Here is a 25501-nt window from a genome sequence, read left to right as displayed (position 1 = left end):
CTTGAGCAGAGGAGAATTATTTGTACTTAGTTTATTCATAATTTAGGACAAACCACTACTTCTGAAAGCCTGTTTTATTTATGAATAAGGCCAATGTTTTGGTATGTCATTATATTCTATTTAACTAGGCTCCTCAGAAAACTTTTTCATTCCCTAAGATCACACCTTAGCAGCCCTTCCAACTGATTGCTATCCAAATTTTAGAACCACACGTTGAATTTTGCCTTTAGTTCAGGTATGTGTGAGCAGTTAGGTCACTCATGGAAGTATTTGGAAGTATTTGGTCACACATGGAAGAAATTGCAGGCAGGAAATAGAAATATGTATTCTTGAGTGGGGAAAAAATGGTGATGTGGTAGCTAAGTAAAAATGAGATGGTAGAAAGTCAAATATTGGAACTGTATTAAGGTCAGTTCTATGAAAAAATCATCTACCAGGTTGTTTTTCTTCCATATCACATAAGGGGAAATTAAGAAGAAAAGTGCTAAGTTAGGAATCAGCAGAGTGATACTCTAATCGGTGCCGTGCCCTTAGCTGTGTGACCGTGGCAAGTCTTTATGAAGCCTCGATTTCCTCATTTATGAAATAAGCACTATTTAGCCCCTGGCCTACTAGGATAGTGTAGAAGAGCTATACAGTGTTCCCTAGAAACACAAATTGAACTATTTAGTCTTCAGAATTTGGAATTCTGGAATAAGGAATATTTCAAAGCCCAGAGGAAACAAGTTCAAATGTGTGTATGTATATGTGTGTGTTTATGTGTTACATCTCACAGACCTTACCATCTTTTTCCTCTATTGTGAATCCATTCATTCATTTATTCATCCATTCAACAAAAATTGACTGTGTACCTCTTTCACACCTAGCACTGATGTGGGTATTGGATATAGAGTGGCAAACAAGAAAGATAAAAGTCCTGCCCTCCTAATCCTTATGGTAGGGTGATAAATACAAAACTAAATTGATAAAGTGGTAATGGCATCTTTGAAGAAAAAGAAGGATAAAAGACTAGAGAATGAAGGGGGTAGGACCAGGGTCTCTTTTAGATTACGGAGCCAAGGAGATTCTCTCCAGAAAGATGACATTTAAGTAGGAAATGAGTCTGGTTCAATTTCCTATTCCGCATAACATTTTAGAAAGTGGTTGGTATTCATGAAGTGTCATTAAATATATTTAGATCATATCTGTAGATACACATGTTTGTGCACTCTGCTGGGGATTCAATCACTTTCGTTGTGTATATTTTAAATATGACTTGGTTCTCCATCTTTTCAAAGCAAAGGAAGGCCAGTATTTCTTAGAAGTATTTTCCAATAGCCATCCCCAAAAACCAGCAGAGTAAAAGCCCTTGGAAGCCACCCCAACACCAGTGTTGTCTCAGAAAGTTTTTATTATGATCTCACGTTAAGACATGAACCGGAGGCCTTCAGAGTTGACCTGGTTTGCCTCAAGACACAATTAGAACCCAGAACTTATTCCTTTCACCTCCACAACATAACTTTAAATTTTGCCAAGAATTAAAAAGAGAGAAGTTCAGGGCCAGGGAGTTGAATGGGCATTAGACCACTGGCACGGGACAATTTGTTTGCCACAGAGATGGCCTTTTATGAAAAGCCAATCTCTACATGAGTCCAGCACAATACCGATGTGAGTTTTATAGTCACTTTCCATTCTTCCTTGAAAACTCTCATTTGAAAAAAGTTCCATAAGGTCAATCAAAATCAAGCACATTGTCTCCCTCCCAACTTCTGGAGGCTCCTGCCATTTGAGTAACTAGCAGCTCAAGGGGACATTTCACAGATGCTGTTGACTCTAAAACCAATGTCCTCCTTTTTTTTTTTTCCTTTGGTCAGAGTCAAGACAGCAAACTAACTCAAGTAGGACTGTGTCCAACTCATCTTACTAAGTAGTTTTTAGGTCTTAAAGAATACAAGAGAAGGAAAAAGATGATAACTAGGTAAACAATGAAGATGGCAGTCATAGAAGACACTAAGCCTTTCAACAGAAGTTGTTAAAACTCATCAACAGCATTTTTTGGATTGAACTGTGATAACATTCATGCTTTAATTTGTCCTAGAGGCCTTGATATGTGAGTGAGTATTAACTGAGAAGTAGGGTGAGGACCAGGAAAAGGGACAGCTAAAAACATTTGCCCCTCCTAGAGCCTAACTAAGATCACATCCAAAGCACAACCAGTACCAGGGATTAATAGACTCATAAAATAACATAGATGAGAACAATCAGTTTGGAACACCTAGTCCACCCCACCCCCACCCAGACCAGCTTGGGCTGTACATCAATGTTCCTTGCAATGTGTTCTCTATTACTCTCCTGATAGAGATCAGCTTACACTGTTATGTGGCAAGGCTGCTTCATGGGCCGGTAGGTGTGCATAACATGGAAGGCCTGAGCTCTCCCCCTGAAGTCAGCCCCTGAGCTCAGCTGTCTTCTCCATCCCTCTGTCCTCTACGCTGACCTCTGCTTCACCACAGCCATTGGGCCTCCATGCTAAGCACACGGGGGACACACAAAGGTACCAGGAAGTCTTTCCCAAGCCCCTGGAGATATCCAGCAAGTCACACACATGCACACATGTACACACACGTGCGTGTACACACACACAACCTTTTTCTCACCATGCCAACATTCCACTCTTTACCCCTACCCCCATTCTCGGCAGCTACCAAGTATAAACAAAAAAGCTATGGTCCTTTACCCACAGCCTCCTCTGGAGTCCAGTACCCTGAGGAGTCACACACACGCCGGGAGGAAGCTGTTTGCACGTACTGACGGAACGTCCCATCTTCAGTGCAGGCACCACACACACTGCCTGGGACCCTGCAAAGAAAAGAGGGAAGGGAGGTGAGGGGAAGTGGTTGGATGAACTGGGATCACGAAATTCAGAAGGCCTCTGAGGGTGGGGAGTGGTGATGGGCATTGAGGCCCTAGGGGGTACCTGGGAACACAACAATTTCTCAGCTCATTTCCTTCTTGTGTGAACCTCATCTTTTAAAAATTCACAGTGACATGAAAATCTCAGGGTTATGAAGCAGAAGAATTTAACTAAGTCATAAAGGAAGCCTGTGGAGATGAAAGTGGTCAGCTTCCATCCTAGGAACATTCGACACGAAATAATTATAATCTGAATCTTTCAACACAAATCTCCTTACTAGGCTGACTTTCTGTAAGTCATCCAAAGGCCCCTTACATTTCCCCAACTAAAACAGACAGCAATTTTCAGAGTAAACTTATTAGCTATATGTGGTCTTGTGTTTTAAACTCCCTACTTTAAATCACATACATAAAATAAAAGTCATGTGAAATGTGATGCCCCTTGGCTATGCATCACCTATGGGGAACACAACCAAATCTCTTACCACGATCCAAAGTTCTTCACTAGCTAACTCCAGCCTTACTCACTTGAGCTCTTCTATGAACGTATGTTCCCAGCACAATGAACAAATCACTATTCCCTCAAATACAGCATGCATGTGAAATATGCTCTTTTCTCTCCTGAAAAATAGCCTTTTCAAAGCTCTCTGCTCAGCAAACTCCTTCTCATCCTTCAAAACCCATTCAAATGTAACCTTGGCAGTGGCACTTAGCTTTACTCCTCAGCATGGTGGGCACTCTCTCCTCTACACACCCACCACAGCTTCTGGCTCCTGTCTTGGGGCATTGCTCTGTGGTGTTGAAAATCCCACTCCCGTTCTCTCCTTTGTCTGTGAACAGGTCCACACCAAGCTCTGTTCTTTCTGTCCGCAGCAGTTAGCACAGGGACTGGCCTCAGCAGTCCTTCTGTGAGAGCTTGTTTTATGGGCATCCCCGAGACTATTAGTACAGTTTACAAAGAGCCCTTTAACCGCTAAATAACAAGGGGAGACGAGGCTCCTCTCTGATACTTAGAATCTTTTCAGGAGCCCAACTGTGAATGATGCATCTGAAAATGAAGACAGCAAGTCAAGTTCCCTCACAGGTAGAGAGAGAAAATGAATGGCTTGTAATATACTAGAAAAATAACATAATTGGTAAATAGAGATAATAATTATGTTACCAGCTCCCTTTTTTTCCCCAGCTCTCATTTCTAAGCACCTTATCTGCCTAGCATTGTGCCACTAGCTGCTTTTCATAAATGATCTCTAATCCCTACAAGAACTCGGTGTTTACAAATGAGGACACTCAGGCTCAGAGAAATTAAGTCAACTGCCTAAGGTCACAGAAAGTTCCTCTGTTCCTTTGAGCAAGTTCCCCCAAGCCCTCAAGTGTCCAGCACTTTGGCAATGAAAAGGTGCAGATAAGTCCAACCTCTGACTCCCGTCAGCACCCACTTCTGGTGCGGACACAACTCCAAACCACATTTCCTTGATGTACTTGGCCTCTCCGGGCCGCCGCTGAGTGCGTGGTTGGGCTCCTCTCTGACATAAGAATTCCAAATACCTACTGGGGAGGAGTAAACAGAACTCCAAGTGTGACACAAATTGCTGGGTATGTGACGTGAGTCTCCCCGACACACGTGTTGGGAGGCCTCAACGCTGTGGCCCACCTCGCTGAGAGAAGGAAGCAAATTACAGCCTTTTCTGCCAACAGACTCGCAGCATGCCAGTACTGATGTCTGCTCTATCGTAACATTTGTACCAGAGGGAGAATGGAGAGATTAAATTGTTTACATGTGTTATATAAACTGATACAAAACTCCAGTCTGCGCATGCCCCCAGAGGACTTACTGTTCAGCCAGTCGGACCGAAGCCGCACGGGGTCACCCTTGCAGGAAGAGGATTCTTAAACACATCACATTTGTTGACTCACAGATGGAGCCCATGAGAGCTTGGGTGCTGATGACAATCAGAACTGCTTTGTAGGGTCCTTAAGTTCTAAGTGATGTCATGCACTAAGCATACATTGAGGTATCTAGGATAGGTACCAAGATCCAGAAGGCTGGGAACACCACTTTGAAAAAGGATTTGCTGGCTTCCTCCCATCCCTGTCTCTGCCAGGCTTCTAGGAAAGATGGAGAACATGGAAATGTGCTCCAGGGACATCCGGCTCCGTGGCCGGAGCCTGATACCCAGCGGGGAAGGGTGACACCTAGAAGAGGGGCTATCTGCGTGCTAAATGGGAAGCTTTAAGGTCAGAGAAACAATCTATTTGGGTTTCCTGTTTCAGAAATCCCAGCGGATGCCCTGCATTCGCCTCTATTCAATTGTGGGGTCTTGGGCCAGCCCCCAAGTGCTTCTCTGTGCCTTGGTTTCCTAACTCACATGGCTTGTGCTCACCTCAAGGACCAGATCAGACACCTGCTGGTAAAACACCCCGCACAACGCTTCACACAAAGACGGACCAGAAATGAGAGCCCCTGTCATTATTGCAAACACAGGGGCTGGGCTTGAGAGTGGAGAGCCTGCACAGGCCACCGAGATGGAGTTCTGGCCCTGCTCGAGGAAACCACATTCCCCAACCTCCCACTAACGGTCCGATGTGCTGCTTTTCCTTCCTTTCTCCCTTTTTACAAAACTTTCCCTGGTATTCACACATACCAATATGCAAAGGATAAATAAAAGCTAATTTTAGATATAATGACTCTCTTTAAAAAACATGTATCAGGTGTCCGTGGTGGCAGGCCCAGAGACCGAGATGCAAAAGACAGTCCTTCCCTAAGGAGTTGTGGTGGAGAGAAGCAAACAGGGAAATAGCCAGATAATGACTCCACAAGGCAGCAGCCCCAAGTGGGACAGGCACCGGGCATGGCAGGAAGCGGAGAAGCCATCAGAAACACCACGCAAGCTGGTGAAGGCCCCCCCCCACGTGTGGCAGACCCCCACCCCCAGAATGGCCTGAAGGAAGGCACCTCACCTCCTTTCCCCCAACACCACCGTGCAAGGAGCAGGCCCCTGCTTGTCCACAATGGCTGACCTGGGCAGATAGCAAAGGCCACCTCCACTTTGTCAGGTCGTCTTTATCACATTCGTCAAACTCTTTGTGGCTCCTGGAAGCCTGCCAGCTGTGACATTCCAGAGAAAACACGTGCCCGGCCCCTCGCCAAGGAGTGAGTACACATGATGAGCCTCTGGCTTACCTGAACGCCCCGTGAGCTCCACTAAGGAGATGGGGACAGAGCAGGATGCGGCCGGGAGGGGCAGCCCTGAGCAGTGGTGCACGTGTTGATTAATCGTTCCACACCGGGGCTCCCCCCACTCCATGTTCTTCCCCTCATGCACAGGAAATGCCACAGAGAACACAGAGCGGCTGGCCCGTGGCAAGCGCCTCTCTCTCACCTGTCATACACAACCCCACTGATTGGAGGAAGCCAGTGGATGGTGAGGGAGGTGTGGGTCTGCCCGATGACCATGGGTGGGATGGGAATTGGGGTGGGCTTCCGACTTTGACTCCATTGCTGATACACAAGATCCAAATAGCAGTGCATCCGGGCCACTTGGTTTGGGGTGAAGCTGTCGGTGCAGTCGTCATCTGTGGAGACAAAAAAAAGAGGGAACAGGAGAGATAAAGGTCTTAACTTGCAAGGAGCACCAAGACATGGGGGAGGTCTGCCTTGCCTGTGCCCTAAGTCACTAGCACCCAACACAATGCCTCACACTCACTGGGTTCCATTAAGACTTGCCAAATGACTAAATATATTCTGTTCCGGAGAGTATCGAAGCTGCAAGTGGGAAAGAGAAGGCACAGAATAGCGCTTGCTTATCCCTAAAGCAGGACCATTACCCTGCTGTTGGACTGACCCAGGGTAAGACTTATGCCCTGGGGCAGAAGATTGCTCCTAGCTGAAGGTTACTTATTTGGGAAACCACAAGGTGGCAGTGTTTCAGCATATGGCCTTTTTATTCACGACCATTTCTGGAGTTGCAGACACCTGCTTTATGCCGGGTGACTCTACCAAGGTTAGGGGGATTCAGCGGAGATGATCGAGGAAATAGGGAACCAAAACATCGAGGATGCAGTAGGGCTGGGAATGGAGGTCTCAAGCTTATTTCTGGAACCGGCAACATCTCCCTATTAGACATAATTTTCATAGGGATGGAAAAGGAGTTATCTTAGTTTAAGGGTCACAGACCTGGAAAAGGACTTATCTTAGTTTTAGGACCTTTTTAAATGAGAGCACGCTAGTCAAATACTGCCCCCCCGATTCTCAGATGTTTTCACAGCTCTGCCTTCTGCACCCCATTGTCTGGTCTCCCCTGGCAAGAGCCACTGTGTCCTAGTTGGGGGAGGCAGGGATGCTGGTCCTCATGAATTCAATGCACCTGAATTATACACCAAAACGAGACATGGATGGAAATATATTGATAAGTCATGAGCAGGACCAGCTCACCACTCTTTTCTTCCCTTCAAAGGCATGACCAAGGTCTTGGGATTTATCCTTTTTTTTTTTTTTTCCTTTTTTTAGGTAGTCCTAGAATTTATCACCAAACAAGCCCCTGGGCCTTACTGAAAAATCATTTCCTTCCTTCTCCTTAGAATAAATCATCAAATCAAATCAGTCCTTACTTGTAGGGATAAATTTGAGTCCATTATCAAGAGACTATGATTAGTACTACTTTTTGCCAGAAATGAGGAAGGTGAAAGAGGACAGGAAGAGACATAATCCAGGATAACAAGACCAAATAATAGGGTTGTTTCCAGGGCCAGGAGAGTAGAAGCATTTTTTAAATGAGACAGTATTTTTTTTTTTTTTTTGGTAGACAAGCTGAGAATCAGACCATGGTGCTAATGCTCAAGGAAGCATTTAAGCATTAAGGTATTTAAGGATACCTTAAATAAAAATATCAAAATAAAGAGGAATCCTGATCTTGACCTTAAAACTAACCAGGTCCATCTTCTTGACCACCAACTGCAAAAACAGCACAGAGCCACCTTGACTCAGGAACTTCTTTCCCCATCACTATTTGAGTCTACTTCGGAATGAATGCCTAAGAACATGGCTAAGAACAAAAATAACCAAGTTCTAAGGAGCAAAGGAATCTCAAGAGAGCTTTTGGTTTCGTCCCCTTTTTAAACTATCCAAGAGAAAAGTGTATTCTTCTTTCCATCTTTCGCAGAAGAGAATTCAGTCCACAAGACCTCTCAATATCTTTATATTTCTTTAAGTTCTTCAAACACATGAGAAAAAAAGAATATGCTGTGATAAGTATCTCTGGCATAAATGACCGACCACTTCACAGTCCTCGCCACCTCCCACACCTCCACAGCCCACCCCAGCCACAAAGGGCTCCCATGTAATCGTAATAGAAAATATTCCCATCGAGACTGGTGTGGTACCTGTATAGCTCATGTAGTTGCTGAATGGAGCCCCAGGGAAGTGGGTGAAGCCACAGGTGTCATTGACAGGCTCTGGGTCCCGGCACAGCTTACTCTTGGGAGTAGGGGCAGTGTCGGCACAGAGGTCTCCCGTATCCATGGATGGCACTGTCTCCCTACAGGGGTCATCACAGGATTCCCTCTCACTGACCCCTTTGAAGACGTGGTAGAGTCCCAGGACATGCCCCACCTCATGGATCATAATGTTGGTATGGCCAGGCATGCCATAATAGGCTGGGTTGAGGACAACGCCACCTGCAATGGAAGGTTTGGAAAAGATCTCTAAGCGTGTAATGAGTAGCAATCCCCTGATCCTTAATTATGGCTTCTGGTAAACACCGTGTTCTATTTCAGCCTCTAAGGGAACACTTTAGGACTTCTAGTGGTATTCAGTCCCTGCTCTTCCCTTTGGTCACAAACACCCTCTAAGCTAATCAATAAACATGTCTTTAACCCCTAGCATAGATGAGTGCTATACTGGAAGGCAGGGTTAGCACTAAAGACGACATGACATGATACATGATAGAGGGCCAGGATTCTCAGGGCTGACTACACATTAACATCACCTAGTGGAGTTAAAAAACACAGATGTCCTAAAGAACTAAATGTAAGACCTGAAACTATAAAAATCCTAGAGGAGAGCACAGCCAGTAATATCTCTGACATTGGCTGTAGCAACATTTTTCTAGATATGTCTCCTGTGGTGAGGGAAAGAAAAGCATAAATAAACAATTGAGACTGTATCAAAATAAAAAGCTTCTGCAGTGAAGGAAACAATCAATAAAACTAAAAGGCAACCAACTGAATGGGAAAATATTTACAAATGACACATCTGATAAAGGGCTAATATATCCAAAATATATGAAGAACTCATACAACTCAACACCCCCCAAAATAAATAATCCTATTTTTAAAATAGGCAGAAGAAATGAGCAGACATTTATCAAAGGAGACATCCAGATGACCAACAGACACATGAAAAGATGTTCAACATCACTCATCATCAGGGGAACGCTAGGAGGGGATATCATCTCACACCTGTCAGAATGGCTACAATCAAAAACACAGGAAACAAGTATTGAGGAAGGTGTGGAGAAATGGGAACCCTCTTGCACTGTTGGTGGGAATGTAAATCGGTGCAGCCACTCTGGAGAACAGTTATGGAGATTCCTCAAAAAGTTAAAAAGAGAACTATTCTACTACCCAGTAATCGCCACTGGGTACTTATCCATAACCTACAAAAATACTAATTCAAAGGGATACATACACCCTGATGTCTGTAGCAACATTATCTACCATAACCAAATTATGGAAGCAGTCCAAGTGTCCACTGATAGATGAATGGATAAAGAAGAATGGAATATATATACACAATGGAAGAGTATGTGTGTGTGTGTATATATATATACAGACATACACACACATATACATACACACATGTATACACAATGGAACATATATACACAATGGAAGAATATGTGTGTGTGTATATATACAGACATACACACACATGCATACACACACATATACACAATGGAAGAGTATGTGTGTGTATACACATGCACACACACATACACACACACACACAGAGGAACATTATTCAACCATTAAAAAGAACGAAATCTTGCCATTTGCAACAACATGAATGGAGCTAGAGAATATCATGCTAAGTGAAATATGTCAGTCAGAGAAAGGCAAAGACCGTATGATTTCACTCATATGTGAAACTTAAGAAACAAAACAAATGAGCAAAAGACAAAAAGGAGAGATACAAGCCAAGAAACAGACTCCTAACTACAGAGAACAAAATGATGGTTACCACAGGAGAGGTGGGTGGGAGAATGGCCAAAATAGGCGATGGAGATTAAAGAGTACGCTTGTTGTGATGAACACTAGGTGATGTATGGAAATGTTGAATCACTGTACTGTACACCTGACACTAATATAACACTATATGTTAACTATACTGGAATTAAAGTAAAATAAAAAATTAAAAATCCACTACACTGTTTGGTAGAAATGTAAATTAGTATACTTACGGAAAAGAGAATGGATATTCCCCAATCTATGTTTAATTATAATTAATTCATTTAAAAAAAAAACTTATATGTAGAAGCAAAAACAAACAAACAAAACCCCACAGACATCCAAACGCCAGCCCAGATGAAATGAATCCAAATATTCAAAGATGAGGATACATGCCTCAGTATTTTTTTTAAAGATCTCATTCATTCATTCATTCATTCATTTGACAGAGAGAGGGAATACAAGCAGGGGGATTGGCAGACAGAGTGAGAAGCAGGCTTCCCGCTGAGCAGAGAGCCTGATGTGGGGCTATATCCCAGGACCTTGGGATCATGACCTGAGCCAAAGGCAGACTCTTAACCAACTGAGCCACACAGGCATCCTGCCTCAGTATTTTTTTAAACCTCTCCAGTTGAGAGCCATTGGTCTGGGTGAAAGCATATGGGGTTTAGAGCCAGGGAAGTCTGGGTCTGAACCCTGACCCTCTACATATCAGCTCTGAGTTCTTGAACACCTATTTGACCTTCTAGAACCTCAGTTTTATGGTCTGTAAAGTGAAGATGATGACACCTACTTCTTGGTTTTTGTAGGTTTGGGTTTTCTAAAGCATTTGCCACACCATAGGAGTTTAGTAATGACGGTTATGTGTGCTGCTTGTGATTTCATGATCCCTGCTCACCAGGAGCCAACAACCATTGAGACAAAAGACAAGTCCAGCCAAATGATCATGCAATCCAGAATGTCAGGACTGCAGAAGGTCAGGACTGCAGAACTGCAGGAATATGACCCATGCTCACTTCCCCAAAATCTCCCCAAACACCAGGGGAGGTGTTTCAGAGAAACAATCCAATTTCAGGATCCAGTCTGGGCTTGGATTAAAGTAGTAGTATCATTGTAACTTTACAAAAGGAAAGGCTAAAGACTTCTAAGTGCCCCAATTTCTATGTGTCTAGCTTCCCAATCCCCGCTTTCCAATCCCCGCTTCCTTCCTCTCCCCATGTTTGAAACCACTTGACCTTCCTTCTTCATCTCCCAAAATTGGCAGGATCGGGCCTCATTCTCAACTCTAAGACCTGAAACAGGTCATATCAAGAGCTCTAGAGCAACCCTCACCGGTTGTATTTCCAGGCTGCACCTGCCCCTCTATCCCAGATCTGATCCCAATTCTTAAGACTTGCTTCATTCATCCTACCTGAGCCCTCGCTCTCTCTCTCAATAGCCTAGTGAGTACAGCAGTCCCCCCAAAAGAACAGCCCTGCCTCTCTTTCTCAGGATCATATTCCAGGGATTGTGTCTCATTCCTGAATTCTATGTGATGCCCTACAGACAACTACATACATGGTTTTACGGGTAGAGCAGAATCACAGGGTATCTGGTGCCACACCCACTGGTTTTGGCAATAAGTGACTCAGTCTGCCCATGTAGTTACTACCTCACTGCAAATGGCAGTTTCTAACTTCAAGTTCGAGCTTCTTCCCTTCTACTCAGACAAGCTGACATTAACCAAGCCATGCCAAGACCCATCCTGAAATAATACTGTCTACTCTCACATGTAAAACAGAGCCAGACCTTGTCTCCCTTGTGTATCATTTCTATCACTTCCAGTAAAAGTTCTTGTTCTCCAACATTAACCTTTTTTCCTTTTATAAAATTATTTTCTGTATATTTCTCTCATTTATGCATCATTATGTCAGTATAATGTTAAAGTAATTTAAAAACAGATCTATTCCAGTAACAACCAAATGCCCCATATCTGAATAAAGCCACCAAAATACAGCATTTGACATTTCAAGATGCCAACCTCTTGATGTTTACATCAACTGCAGTACTATTCATCATCAAACTTCATATGCCATTATGCTCTCTGCTCTCCTTCACTCACATCAGCAAATGTACTCTAAGTGTACGGTGTTGTGTGTAAGCGCCTTAACTCCCTTACAGCTACCTCCACCAGACCCCTTCCCCCTACATGCACTTAACCTCTTTCCCTCTTCCTTTCTCTTCCCCACATCTAAGCAAGGTTAAGATTAAAAAAAAAAATCGGACAGAAATAGGACTTTGAAAGGCTACAATTCACCTATAAAAGATCCACATGGAGTAGTTAGTTCTTCCTAAATCATGCAGTATCCCATGGTTAAGCAGGCTTGAGAAAAAAGCAGCATGGCACACCCACCTCCTGCAGATTTACAGGTGCCTGAGAATTGTTCTGCGAAAGGCCCTGAGAAGCCCCGTAGCAATTCTGTGTAACCCTTTGCTTCCTAAACTCGTTTGAACAGAATCTGTTTGGTGTAGAATGCCTTTTGACATATAGAGCACAATTCATGGAATACTACCAAAGACAAAGAAAACTCCCAATCAATAGTTATTTTCTACCCATATGTATGGTCAGTCCACCCCAAATTCTCTTGGGATCTTCTCCAGTGATAGGAGAAAGGAGTTATAGGGGCACCTGGGTAGCTGAGTTGGTTAAGCATCTGCATTTGGCTTTGGGGCATGACCTCGGGGTCCTGGGATCAAGGCCTGAGTCAGTGGGCTCCCTGCTCAGTGTGGAGCCTGCTTCTCCCTCTCCTTCTGCTGCTCCCCCTGCTTGTATGCTCTCTCTGGCTCTCTCTCTCAAATGCATAAAATTTTTTAACTAAAATAGTAATAAGAAGAAAGTGGTTATAACTGAACAGAAATAAGACTCCGAGAAGAAGGCATGGCAAAAATAGGAAGGAGGGATGACTGGGAGTGTGGTCTTGGGCATACTGGAGGAGGATATGTGGGTGGTCATTATGATAGTGGGTGTCTCATCGACCTCCAGAAGTTTTCGCCTCCACCCCAAAAGAGATATTTACAAATCTAGAATATTTTCCTCCCAATAAACCAACTTACTTTAAGGAAAGGAAGAAGCATAAAGATGCAAATCCTCAACACACCCAGCAAATCTCCTCCACACCAATGACAGGTGGCCAGGGTTTTCCTTCATAGCACTTGTAATGCACATTCTCCAAACAGGAGAATATAAATTTAGCCATACATAAAATTTAATTTAATTAAATTTTAATTAAAAACATAAACCCTTTAACCCACTTGCTGTTACATTTTTTAATTCCAGAAAGATGGGACTTTTGTCCCCAAATCACTGTTTGGAACACAGAGTACTAAGCTTAGTTGCTATGTGTGTATTAGATAGAATATTGTATATTCTAATTTAGAATTAAGTGCTCTGTACATCAATACACGTTGAGGGAAAAGCCCAAGGTCCTCTTACAGTAATTCTGCTCGCTAGAGCCCAAGTGATTACGAAATCGCACTAGACCGGAACTTAAGGAACTTAGAATATGGTCCTGATCCTAACTAGCTGTGTGACTTTGGCTCTGCTCTTTCCCTGGGTTACCTGCAAAATGAGGACGCTAGCCAGGCTTGTCACTAAGAGTCCCTCCTAGTCTCACCCTGTGGTGCTAAGAGCTCACATCCAGGACCGTGTGAGATAATCAGAATACCACGGGAAGAAAAACTTGTATTATCATGGATCTTCACCTTGTAGCTTGTGTTCCAAGACTCCCACCTCTCAGGAGCCTAAGGGTAAGGGAAACACTGGCATAAGCAGCCACAGACATTCTACCCTCAGATCCTTCTTTGGCTGTGGACACTCACTGGAAATGTATGGATCCTTATCTTTGGGAATATTCCTTAAAAGCTCCCAAAGCTATTTCCCGATCTGTTTCATGGTAATATGAGAGTTGTTATATGAGGGTTGTTAGGGAGATTGAAATAGTGATATAGACAAATAAGCATTTAGCTTATTTTCTGGAACAAAGTAATCCCAAATATATATTCCACCATTTCTCAATATCACTATAATTAGATAATGTAGCCTGGCCACACAGGCTCGTTTGCCCCCACCTCTTGTTGGCTTCCTCCTAACCATCTTCATTCATCAAGAAAATGGGAAGGCAAGGTCTGGCCACAAACAGGGCAGACTTTCCAGAGTAAAACCAAGCATCGCCAGGCAAGAGAGACAAACATCTCCACACAAGGAGCTCTGATTTGACCCTAGGCTCCTCGTATTTTGTTTCCATGTTGTTCTGCTCCTGAGACCCACGGGCACCCAGAAGACAGACAAGACTTGGACCAAGTTACAAACAGACAAGTGTCCATTCAATCTGGAGACAAACCACTGATACCCCAAAATTATCTGTGATAGCTTAAAACTAATGATTGTGTATGGAAAGGATATCTTGTGAGATTGGACGGTTAGTGTAATTCTTCATGGCCTTGCAGGTAGGTCAGATGTAATGCCAATAACCTTGTCCTTCCTACTTCCTTAGTTATAGAGAATATAATTATCATTTCTTATACTCAAAACCACTCTTCCTTTTCATTTCTCCTCATCTTAGAGGATAAAACTAAGACACAAATAAGGGATAAAATATGGTATTAAATGGGGGGATAGGATTCTCTTATCTTCAGTTGAATTGCTTTCTTTGTGCTCTCTTACGACACTGAAAGAGGAAGTACAAGAGACATGTCTGTGTGTTTTCAACAATATCTTCATTCCTCAGTCTTCACTCTAAGACACTGTCACACTCTATCTTCAGTCACCTCCCCAACACCTGTCCTACAAGGCTGCCTAGGAACTGATGACAAAACCCAGGAGTGCCTACTCAGGGGAAACTCTGAAGCAATAGTGTTGAATGGAGGGCAACATTTTGGAAATCCTCACATTTTATCCCGGGGGCTCCCGGCCCTTTACCCCATTGCCAACTCAGGAAGCCAGACTCTTCTATATTCTTCCATTACCTCACTAGGAGGTATAAGATTCAGTGAAAAGTAAAAAAAAAAGAAGCCTTTCCTGACTGTGAGAATTCCAAAGTCTATGCCATTTGGGCCCTGATGGGATGCAGGGTTTAGCTAGCATGGTATGTGAGTGGAGGAGAGTGATCTCTGCCTTGTATTACCCAAGCCACCATCACATCTTAGCCTGCAACAAATTCTTCTAAGCTGGAGGAAGAGAAAAGAGATAAAAGAGAGATAATGAGAATATACAGATGGTGATGGGTCCAGATAAAGTGCACTGTATTCTGTATTTCAATATCCCAGTAAAAGGATTCAAAACAGGTACACGTGATCTGACAGCAAGGGGATCTTGCCTTATTCCAGGAATGGATTCCTGAGTAAGAGCCCTAGTTCTAGAGAAAAATGGCCAAGAGCGAAGGCTGACAGACAACCTCCCAGAGATCACCTGAAGGAATCTTATGATGGAAACAATGGCAATCTCATGTGACCAGCATTCCTGACAAAATGCATCCTTTCCCTATAACCTTGGCTTTCATAAGCCATCTCTAGAGTCAGCTACAGCCCCAGGCAAAAAGAAGCAAACTGACTAAGCGTAAATGTCTACTACCCAGCTAAGCAGGGGCTCAAAACAGAGATTACGTTCAATTATAGAATAAATAAAAGTTACATTTCTTGCACACCTTAATGGATATACTGAGACTTGAAGTTACTTCATGCCACTACCACTAACTTGTACATAGAACATAATATGAATGGGACTCCCTGGATGTAGCAACTGGTGGCCACATGTGGCACAGCTAGCTTAATGGAGTGACGGGAGAGCACAAATACGGTCTTAGAAGACCTTTCAGCCTTGAATATAAGGGACAAGCTAAAACAATTAGACAGGGTTGTTGTGTGGTCTAGGGGATGGTGTAGGGGAAGAAAAAAAGAGAAGTTGCTGATTAAAAGATGACATCTCAGTAGGAGAGAGCCAAAGTCCCAAGGTGATGCTGCTTTCCCAAGTTCCAAGTGGCTTTTCCCAGCTTTAGTACAAGACCGCCAGAGTGGCATATAGTAAAGAGAATGATTCCCAAAGCTACTTCTATTTTAAAAAACAAAACCAACCAACCAACCAAACAAACAAACCCACAGGCAGTTTGAGGAAAGGACATGGGTTGAAATGACTTTGAAACAGTTCTGTAAAATTTTTAGGGTCAAATGTTACACGGCCATAAAACAAGGAGGTTGAGGTCTGCAGGTGCCTACATGATTACTTCCAGTTACTGGCCAAAATATACTTCCCCAAACACACCCTCCACAATGAAGGGACAAAGACATCAAAGTACACATAGGGGTTTAAGGAAGAGGCACTCTGGGGCAGGGTAAGGGAGGAAAGGGAGGAAAGTGCAGAGGTAGACTGAAAAGACAAAGGGAGAGAAAGAAATGGAGAAGATTAAAAAAAAAAAAAAAAGAAGAGGTCACAGGAGCTAGAAAGAGCAGCAAGCTTTTAATTAAACCAGCCCAGAATCTATTCATCTCAAAATCTTGTGTTGGCTCCTTTAGTTTTACAGCCTGTGGTTTCATAGGAGGAAGTCCTTGTTCTGGACAACACTGAACCAAGACAAGAATGCCTACAGGGTGAAGAGTTTACAGTCTGATGTCATTTTCTGTCTTCTTCTATACTCTCTCATCCACTCCTACTGCCAAGCACTCAGGGCTCTCTGGCCAGCACCATACCATGGGAGAAAAGTAATCTGATTAATTAAAGCTGGAAGATGTTATCACTGAGGCATCCGAGACAGTATGTTAATACTTTCTTGCTTGTGGATGAGGGTAGTGCTACACACACACACACCAGAATTTTAGGCACCACAGAGTAGGAACGGGGAAGATATTTTTAAAATTTATTTATTAACTCATCATTTATTAAACATCTATTCTATATCGGGCTCTGTTCTGGGCTCCAAGGATTCAATGATTACCAGGACATGTGTTAAAAGAGGACACCTTTGGGGCAACTGGATGGCTTCATTGGTTAAGCGTCGACTCATTATTTTAGCTCAGGTCATGATCTCAGGGTCGTGAGATTGAGCCACATGTTGGGCTCCGGGCTGAATGTGGAGCCTCCTTGGGACTCCCTCTCTCCCTCTCCCTGTGCCCCTTCTCCCCCTACACCCTGCTCACATGCTGTCTCTAAAAGAATAAAAATTTACAAATAAACAAACAATAAATAATAAGGAGATCTTTCAGGTTGTCACATAAAAGGTGATTATTCACTCCCCCTATTTACAAATGCATGAACTTACCTTTGGAGCATCCCAATTTCAGGGTATGAAATTCATATCATAGAGCAATTTTGTCTAAAGTTTTCAATATCCAAGACTGTTCCCTGTGTTCAAAATCCCAGGACACCCAGAATAACCCCATTTGCCGAATCTATAGTAGCCACCCACTAGCTGTTCATCATGTAGCTTGTCTTGTGGATGCTTCTATAATTCCTCATATTTACACGTGCTCTCCAGCTTATATATCTTGTTCACTCCTTATTTTCTGGGAGAATCATCCTGCTTTGGCATTGAAAAGAGAAGAATGGTGGACTGGGGACAAAATCTGTGTCACTCTAGTCCAGCCATCTAATGACTGCTGGTACCAGAGTGCCCCTGGTTACCTCCAGCAGATTCTCCCACCTACCGCACTCTGGAGTCTGAAACTGCGGGCGGCCACAGGAACAATCCCGCTGCGATGACCAAAGACTTCCCACGTGTCAAATCTGTGGCTGTTACTCACCACTCGCTGCCTTACCCACCTTGTGCATGAATGTGTCACAATTGATACAACACCCCAATGTCAACGTCCAATAGTTTGATGGGGAGGAAGCTGAGGTTTGCCCTGGGGGACTCCTACTAAAGTTCTGGCTGGGGGAGAAATATCTTACCTCTGAGTGAATATTGCTGCTTTTACCTGCCCCTGCTCCCTACAGTGCTATTACTTTGCTTTCCCCCAGATATCTGTCACAGCTGTATCACCCTGTGCCAGCTCTCTTCTCCCATCCACTGAGTCTCAAAGGAGCCACTATCTTTCCTGGGTACTAAAAATCTCCAGGTTGAAGGTAAGGCGGTAGACTTGAGGGCACAACCGAGAAGGTTAACCACAGACTCATGGTCTTTGGAGCTTCTCCTGCTTTTGCTGCTACTACTAATGGAGCTATAATTATTGAGGTGCTCCTATGTGCTGGTTCTCTTCCTTGTGCTTATTATCCCCATTTTATATATGGGAGAATAAGGCTCAGAGAAGTGATTTGCTCAAGTTTCCATTTGTTCTTATCCAAGGGAAGCCCTAACCCACTCTATCACTCAAAGACTTTTTTTCCTATAATGGTCACATTATCTGGATCACTTTTTTAAACCCCCATTATGAGCCAGGTTAAAGTTCCCTCCCACAGAGTTCTTGGGTCTCCTGGTCATTGGGGCATGTTGCTAATGATCCAGTCGGGATCTCTGAGTGTTCTTTGGCGGTACAGATGTTCCCTAGAACAAGTAGAAAGCTGATTGGCCCAGAAAACTCTGAAGTTTCTAATTTTTGTGCCCAACCTTGACAGACTCTCCTCTCTAACCTAGCCAAAAGGACTTGTACTGACTTCATCTCTCTGCAGCAGCTGCATTTGTGGGCCAGTAGGGACTTTCTCAAACTTCTCTCTCCTTAGGTTTCTGGTCTACCCTTGAATCTTGCTCCTTCTCCCGCTTCTGTGAAAATCCCTGGATAGTCAGATAGATATAGAGACCCCAAACTCAACACATCTAAACCAAACCAGCTCCCAATTTGCTCTTCCTTTTCCTGTACCTTCTACCTTGGCACCACCATCAATTCAGTCAATCAAACAGAACTCCATTTTTTCCCATACACTTACTTATGGGAACAAATTTCTCAGCACTCAGAGCTATGGAAGGGAAAAAGAAAAACAATATAACTGGTGCTAAATCTTGTTTCAATGTAGCAATAATTACATTCATCCACCAAGACAAGAACTAATTTGGGGAAGAAAAGCCACACTTATTAAAATATGCATTCCTCACTTTGTTTACTAGTTATTAGTCAACATTTTAAAAGAGCATTTTGATCAATTTTGGACAAGCAAACGTTTGAAAAGATAACTCACAGAGAATAAATCTTTTAGCAATTTATAACTTATGATCAGTATCAATGTTAATATCCTGATGTTGATATCATACCATTTTTTTGCTGATGTTGCCATTGGAAGACAACGGGTAAAGGATATGTAGGATTTTTATGTACTATCTCTTAGAACGACATGTGGATATACAATTATGTCAAAATAAAAAGTTTAATTAAAAATGATCACAAAAGAGTTGTTTTATTTAAAATATGTTTTCAGCAAAGAAAAGGATGACTAAAGATATTTTAAAATGTGCATATGTTACATTACTATAAAGTTCTACAGGAGAAATGTAATGGAAACACAAAGTCAAACAGTAAAAGGTGCAATGAAGAATTTCCCAATGTTAAAAAAAAAAAATGCATGGCCATGAATTTTTCAATGATGACGATTAACAAATCATTATGTTACTGAAGATTCATTTAGGAGAGTGGATTTAAAATTTATCTTTAATTGTTGATAATTTAAAATAATATGGCCGGAAATATATTCTCTAACCGTTTTCGATGTTGCTCTTTGAACATATGAAGGGGTTCAGAGTTTTTCAAGTGTCTTACGGGGTACAAGAGGGCAAAAATAAGTTTGGAAAGCACTGCACTGGCCACTCCAAGTACATTCTACTTCGAAGCATGCCCAGGTTTTTAACAGCCTGAACCCTGGCATCTATCAGTTCTTTCCCTCTGGAATGCTGTTTAATTGTCTGCCAAGCCAACTCCTGTTTATCTTTCAACTCTCCTCTCCAGCCTCTGCCCCTCTGGGAATTCTTCCCTGATGCTTTGAACACAATTAGGCACTTTCTCTTCATGCTCCTACCTACCTCAAAGCAGTATCATCACACAGTAGTAGAAGCATATATCTGCATGCCTGCCTCGCAATTACGTTGTACAAACCTTTAGGGTGATCTCATTTTATTATTGTATCTCCATTACTGCCACAAACAGATTCAACCACCATTCTCTGAATGAATGATTTTGAGTATGGCATCAATAGCTTAGGAAAAGGCTGGTTTACCACAAATTTAAGTCTTCTGCCTTTAAAGATATATTTTCAGTTTAAGTGTTGTGGACTAAGACTAAAGATGTTCAAACTACCGAACCTTAGAGCTCAAGGGGAGCTCATTCATTCATTTACTTATAAAAAAAAACTCTACCCTGCATTACAATAGTATTAAAATTCTACCTTGCATTACAATAGTATTAAAAGTACAAAGTCATGCTAAAAGTCAGAAATGGTGTGGATGGAAAAGCACAACCATGAATTACATCCGTCTTTCCATGTACTCACTTAGGCCATTGGTAGTCGGAAATTGGATTCAGTCTCCAAATCTTCAGGCTGGTGTACTTACCTGCTGGGTCACTCCGCTGACCCTCAAAATGCAGGGGTTCTTGAATGTTGACACAAATAGCTAATCTTAAGCTTGAGTCTTAAAAAGACTCTATTTAGAAAATCCCACATGTCTTCTTCTATCATGTTATGCCCGCTGCCTGTACTACTCTACACCTGATTTAGGTCAATACGGTTCCCTCGTTCAATCACAGTTACGACTGACCAGGAAGAAATAAATAAGATCACAAGCAATTTCGTGGTGAGCCAGATCTTTCAGCTGTTCAGTCTAGCCTGCTGCTTTTGAAAAGCACATTAAGGAATATTTTATGGGAGAACAGTTATTCCTAAGAGGTTTAAGAATAAAATATAAATATACCTAGTCTCTTTTGCAATTCATTATGAGTCAGTGACTCAGGAGATAATTTAAACATTTCTTGAAACCATTTACATTTAAGACCTTCACTCATTTATTCATTCATCCCTTCATTCAGTATTTGCAGAATACCTACTAGATGTGAAGTATTCTGCTTATGCATAAAGGTCACAGTTTTCACTAGTTTCTACACACACTCACGTGTGTCTGTGTGTGTGTGTGTGTGTGTGTCTTACAGTTCTACATAATTTTATCACATGCATACCTTTGTGTAACTACTGCCTCAATCAAGATACTGAGCTGTTCCATCACCATTAAGATCTCTTTCTTGCTATCCTCCATATCACAGCCATACTCTCCCCTCACACCCCAATCCTGACCCTGGCAACCACTCAGTTGTTCTTTATAATTACCTCATTGAGAATCCTACATAAATCATACAGTGTGTAACTTGTGAGTTTGTTTCTTTTTTTTTTTTTTTCAGCATAATACCCTTGAGATTCTAAGTTGTCATATGCATTCATACTTTGTTCCTTTTTAGTTCTGGGTAGTATTCCATTGTATGGATGTAGCACAGTTTGGTTAAGCAGCTAGCATGGAAGGACACCTCTGTCATTTTCAGTTCTTAGGCTCTTACAAATAAAAAGCTGCTATGAAAACTGACGTACAGGTTTTTGAATGGACCTTGGGGATAAACACCCAAGAGTCCAGTTCCTGGATCATCAGGTAAGTGTAGGCTAAGTTTTATAAGAAACTGCCCAAGTATTGTCCAGAGTGGCTGTGCTATTTTACTTTCCCAAGATCAATGTATGAGAGATCTGGTTTCTCTGCTTCCCTACCAGCATTTAGTATCGTCACTGTTTGTTTGTTTTTTTTTTTAATCTTTTTATTTATTTATTTTTATTTTAGCTCTTCTAAAAAGTGTGTTGTAATACCTCATGGTCATTTTAATTTGCATTTCCCTAATGGCTAGTGATACTGAACATCTTTTCATGTGAATATTTTCTTTGGTAAGATGTCTGTTCGTGTCTTTGCCCATTTTCTAACTGGAATATTTGTCTTACTATTGAATTTTAAAATTCTTTATAGATTCCAGTTACAGATCCTTTAGGAGATGTGTGGTCTGCAAATATTTCCTCCAGGTCTGCCATTTCCTTGTTCATCTTAACAAAGTGTTTCTCAGAGAAAATGTTTTAAATTTTGGTTAAGTCCAATTTGTAAGTTTTTATTTTTATGAACCATGCTATGAGTGTCATATATAAGCACTCTTCATCTAGGCCTGCCCTTAAGATTTTCTCTTATGTTTTCTTTTAAAAGTTCTATAGGTGTATTGGGGGGGGGGGTTCTTTTTTAAATTTAAATTCAATAATTAACATATAATGTATTATTAATTTCAGAGGTAGCGTTCAGTGATTCATCAGCCTTATATAACATCCAGTGGTCATTACATCACGTGTCCTACTTATTGTGCATCACCCAGTTACCCTCCCCCCATGCCCCTCCCCTCCAGCAACTCTCAGTTTGCTTCCTATGATTTAGAGTCTCTTATGGTTTGTCTCCTTCTCTGATTTTGTCCTGTTTTATTTTTCTTGGGCTTGTTTCTTTTAGTAATTAGCCTCATGCTGTATGTATTGTTCTTTGATGTGGCTGTTGGAGATGTTCTCAGCCTAGCACACTCCTTTTATCCATTATATATTTCACAGAATTAGTGCTACTGTTTGGGTTGCTTCATTCTCCTGTCAAAGTTATGCTCACTTTTGTGCACAAACTTGAGCACAGGGGCTGGAATCTCAGTGAAAGAGTGACAGTTCGCGTCCTCGTCAATCTGAGGTGAAGGCATGTTGACTTGGCACCGAGCAGGTAGCAGGCCGTGCACGCTGACTCGGGCAGGTGGGTGGCTAGACTGTGGATTTGGAATCCACAGGCTGATGACATTTTGTGTGATGGGGATTTGACTGGTTTTGTTCCTGTCATGAATTCCTTTAACTTTTGTTTTTCTGGGGAACTTTACCTCACCTTCTATTCTGAATGAAAGCCCTGCTAGATAGAGTATTCTTGGCTGCAGGTTTTTTCCTTTTAGCGCTTTGAATAGATCATGCCACTCTCTGCTGAAAAATCCCCTGATAGCCCTATGGGGTTTCCCTTGTAAGTAACTGATTTCCTTTCTCTTAATGCTTTCAAAATTCTCTCTCTCTCCCTTTTTTAAAAATTATTTATTTTTTTATTTTTTATAAACATATAATGTATTTTTATCTCCAGGGGTACAGGTCTGTGAATCGCCAGGTTTACACACTTCACAGCATTCACCATAGCACATACCCTCCCTGATGTAAAATTCTCTCTCTCTTTATCACTACTTTTGGCCATCTTATTTACTTTGTAAAAATATGGAATGTGTCACAAATTTTTGTGTCATCTTTGCACAGGGGCCATGCTACTCTTCTCTGTATCGTTCCAATTTTAGTATATGTGCTGCCAAAGCAAGAATTGAGCTTATTTTTTATATTTAAATCTCTGATTTATGTTAATTTTTTTACAAGGTACAAGACCCATATTGAAATTCATTTTCTTTTGCTTATGGACACCCAATTGCTATAACACCATTTGCTGAAAATACTTTCGGCTATTAATGTCTACAATATATATAAAAATATTATTCCTTTCATTTCTCATAGTGGCTATATACTCTTTCTCATTTTCATTTCTTGATCAGTTTTTCTTTGCCCTTCCCCTCCAAAATTTAACTCTGTTAACTTTTTTCTAATTAATGTTTATTTTCTATTTTATTTCTTCTTTTACTTTTATTACTTCCTTTTGTCACCATTTTGTTGATTTGATATGTTATTCCTTGCTGGTTTCTTGGGATGGATACCTAGCTCAGACATTTCCTTTTCTAATATACAAAACTATAGATTTCACTCTACTTACAGCCTCTTGTATATACCATAAATTTTGATAGGCCCTATTGTCATAATCATTTCACTTAAAAATATGGTCCTATTTCCATTGCAATTTATTCCTTGAGCCATGAGGTAATTAGAAGTGTATAGCATAGTTTCCAAATATTCGTGGATTTCCTAGGGTTTTTTTTTGTTGTTTTTGTTGTTATTGACTTCTACCTTATTTCGAATGATATGAGAAAGCAAAGACTTCATGATTACAAGCTTTGTAGTTTACTTTTTGGCCCAGAACTCTCAGTAAATTTTCCATGGTATGTGAGAATAAGGCATATTCTTTGCTATTTAAGTATACTATACTAATTTTGTTAATTAAGTCATATGTTAAATATTTTTCAAATATTTTAGATCTCTATTAGATATTTGTTTAGTTACTATTTTCTGAGAAAATAGTTTTTAAAATAACAAATATGATTGTGGATTTTTCTGTCTTCTTTTTATTTTTGTCAAATTTTGCTTTACATATTTTAGGGCATGTTATTGGGTGCATAAAATTTATCACAGTTACAGTTTCCAATTATAAAATATGCCTATTTATCTCTCATAATATGTACTATCTTAAAGTATACTTTATCTGATATAAGAAAGCTACACTGACTTTCTTTGGACTAGTATTTTCATTGTATGATATATATATATATATACATCTTCTGATTCTTATAATTTCAGTTTTTTGTTCTCATATTTAAGATGTGTCTCTTACAAGCACAATATGGTTGGGTTTTGTTTTCAGTCTGATAATTTTTGGCTTTAAAGTGGTATGTTTAGTCCATTTGCTTTTAATGGAATTAATACATTAAATCATAATCAGTATCTTACTTTTTGTTTCTATTTGTTCTGTTATTTATTCCTATTTTCTTTCCTTTTATTGCCTTAACTGGATCATTTCATTTCCTGCTCTGTAAGCTTACAAAAGACCTTTTATTGTTTAATGGTCACCCTAAAGACCAAACATGTGTTTTTGACTTATTACTGTTTCAAATTACTAAAATCCGCGCTTTTTCTAGATATAGAAAAGGAAAGGACCTTGAATTCTTTAACTTCACTTACTTTCTCTTCTGCTTTTTGTACAATTGTTGTCAAATTTTAATTCTACATATATTTTAAACCAAAAAGACATTATTGTTATGACTTTTAATATTTTTATCCTTTCTAGTATCATTCATTTCCTTTTGCATGTCTCTACTTCTCATCTTCCCATTTCCTTTTTGCTTGCATAACTTCCTTCAGTATTATTTTATTGCTATAATAGACCTAGTTTGTGACTTTCTTTCTATTTTATCCTTCCTGGGGTTTGTAAAACATTTTGAATCTGTTGTTTCATATTTTCTATTACTTTACAAGTCACAGCCATTATCTCCTTGATATTTCTTCTGCCCTAATATCTTTCCCATCTTCTTCTAGAACTCTGATTTACATTAGGAAATTTTCATCAGGTCTCAAAAGTCTCAAGTTATTTTCTATATTTTTCCAACACTTTTTCTCTCTGAGCTTCAATACAAATGTTTTCTATAATTTTCTAGCCCCTTAATTCTTTCTTCTGCTCATAAACTTATCTATTAATTTCCTAAT

General features: G+C 41.1%; 1 protein-coding gene across 2 annotated transcripts in view; it reads right to left on the bottom strand.

The window, feature by feature from the left end:
- PAPPA2 (pappalysin 2) overlaps positions 1-25501 on the bottom strand; it is a gene marked incomplete at both ends in the record, with an annotated part of 273603 nt that overhangs the window by 138174 nt on the left and 109928 nt on the right. For both annotated transcript variants that reach the window (XM_080824978.1, XM_080824979.1), the window contains 3 exons: positions 2717-2838; positions 6273-6465; positions 8272-8565. In XM_080824978.1, coding sequence (XP_080681104.1) covers positions 2717-2838; positions 6273-6465; positions 8272-8565 — 609 coding nt within the window. The remainder of the gene's footprint in view (positions 1-2716; positions 2839-6272; positions 6466-8271; positions 8566-25501) is intronic.

This window comes from Martes martes (assembly GCF_963455335.1).
Source record: "Martes martes genome assembly, chromosome: 15".
In the NCBI taxonomy this organism is placed as follows: domain Eukaryota; kingdom Metazoa; phylum Chordata; class Mammalia; order Carnivora; family Mustelidae; genus Martes; species Martes martes.
The sequence above is the reverse complement of the archived record's forward strand: the minus strand, read 5'-3'. Positions and strand labels throughout refer to the sequence as shown.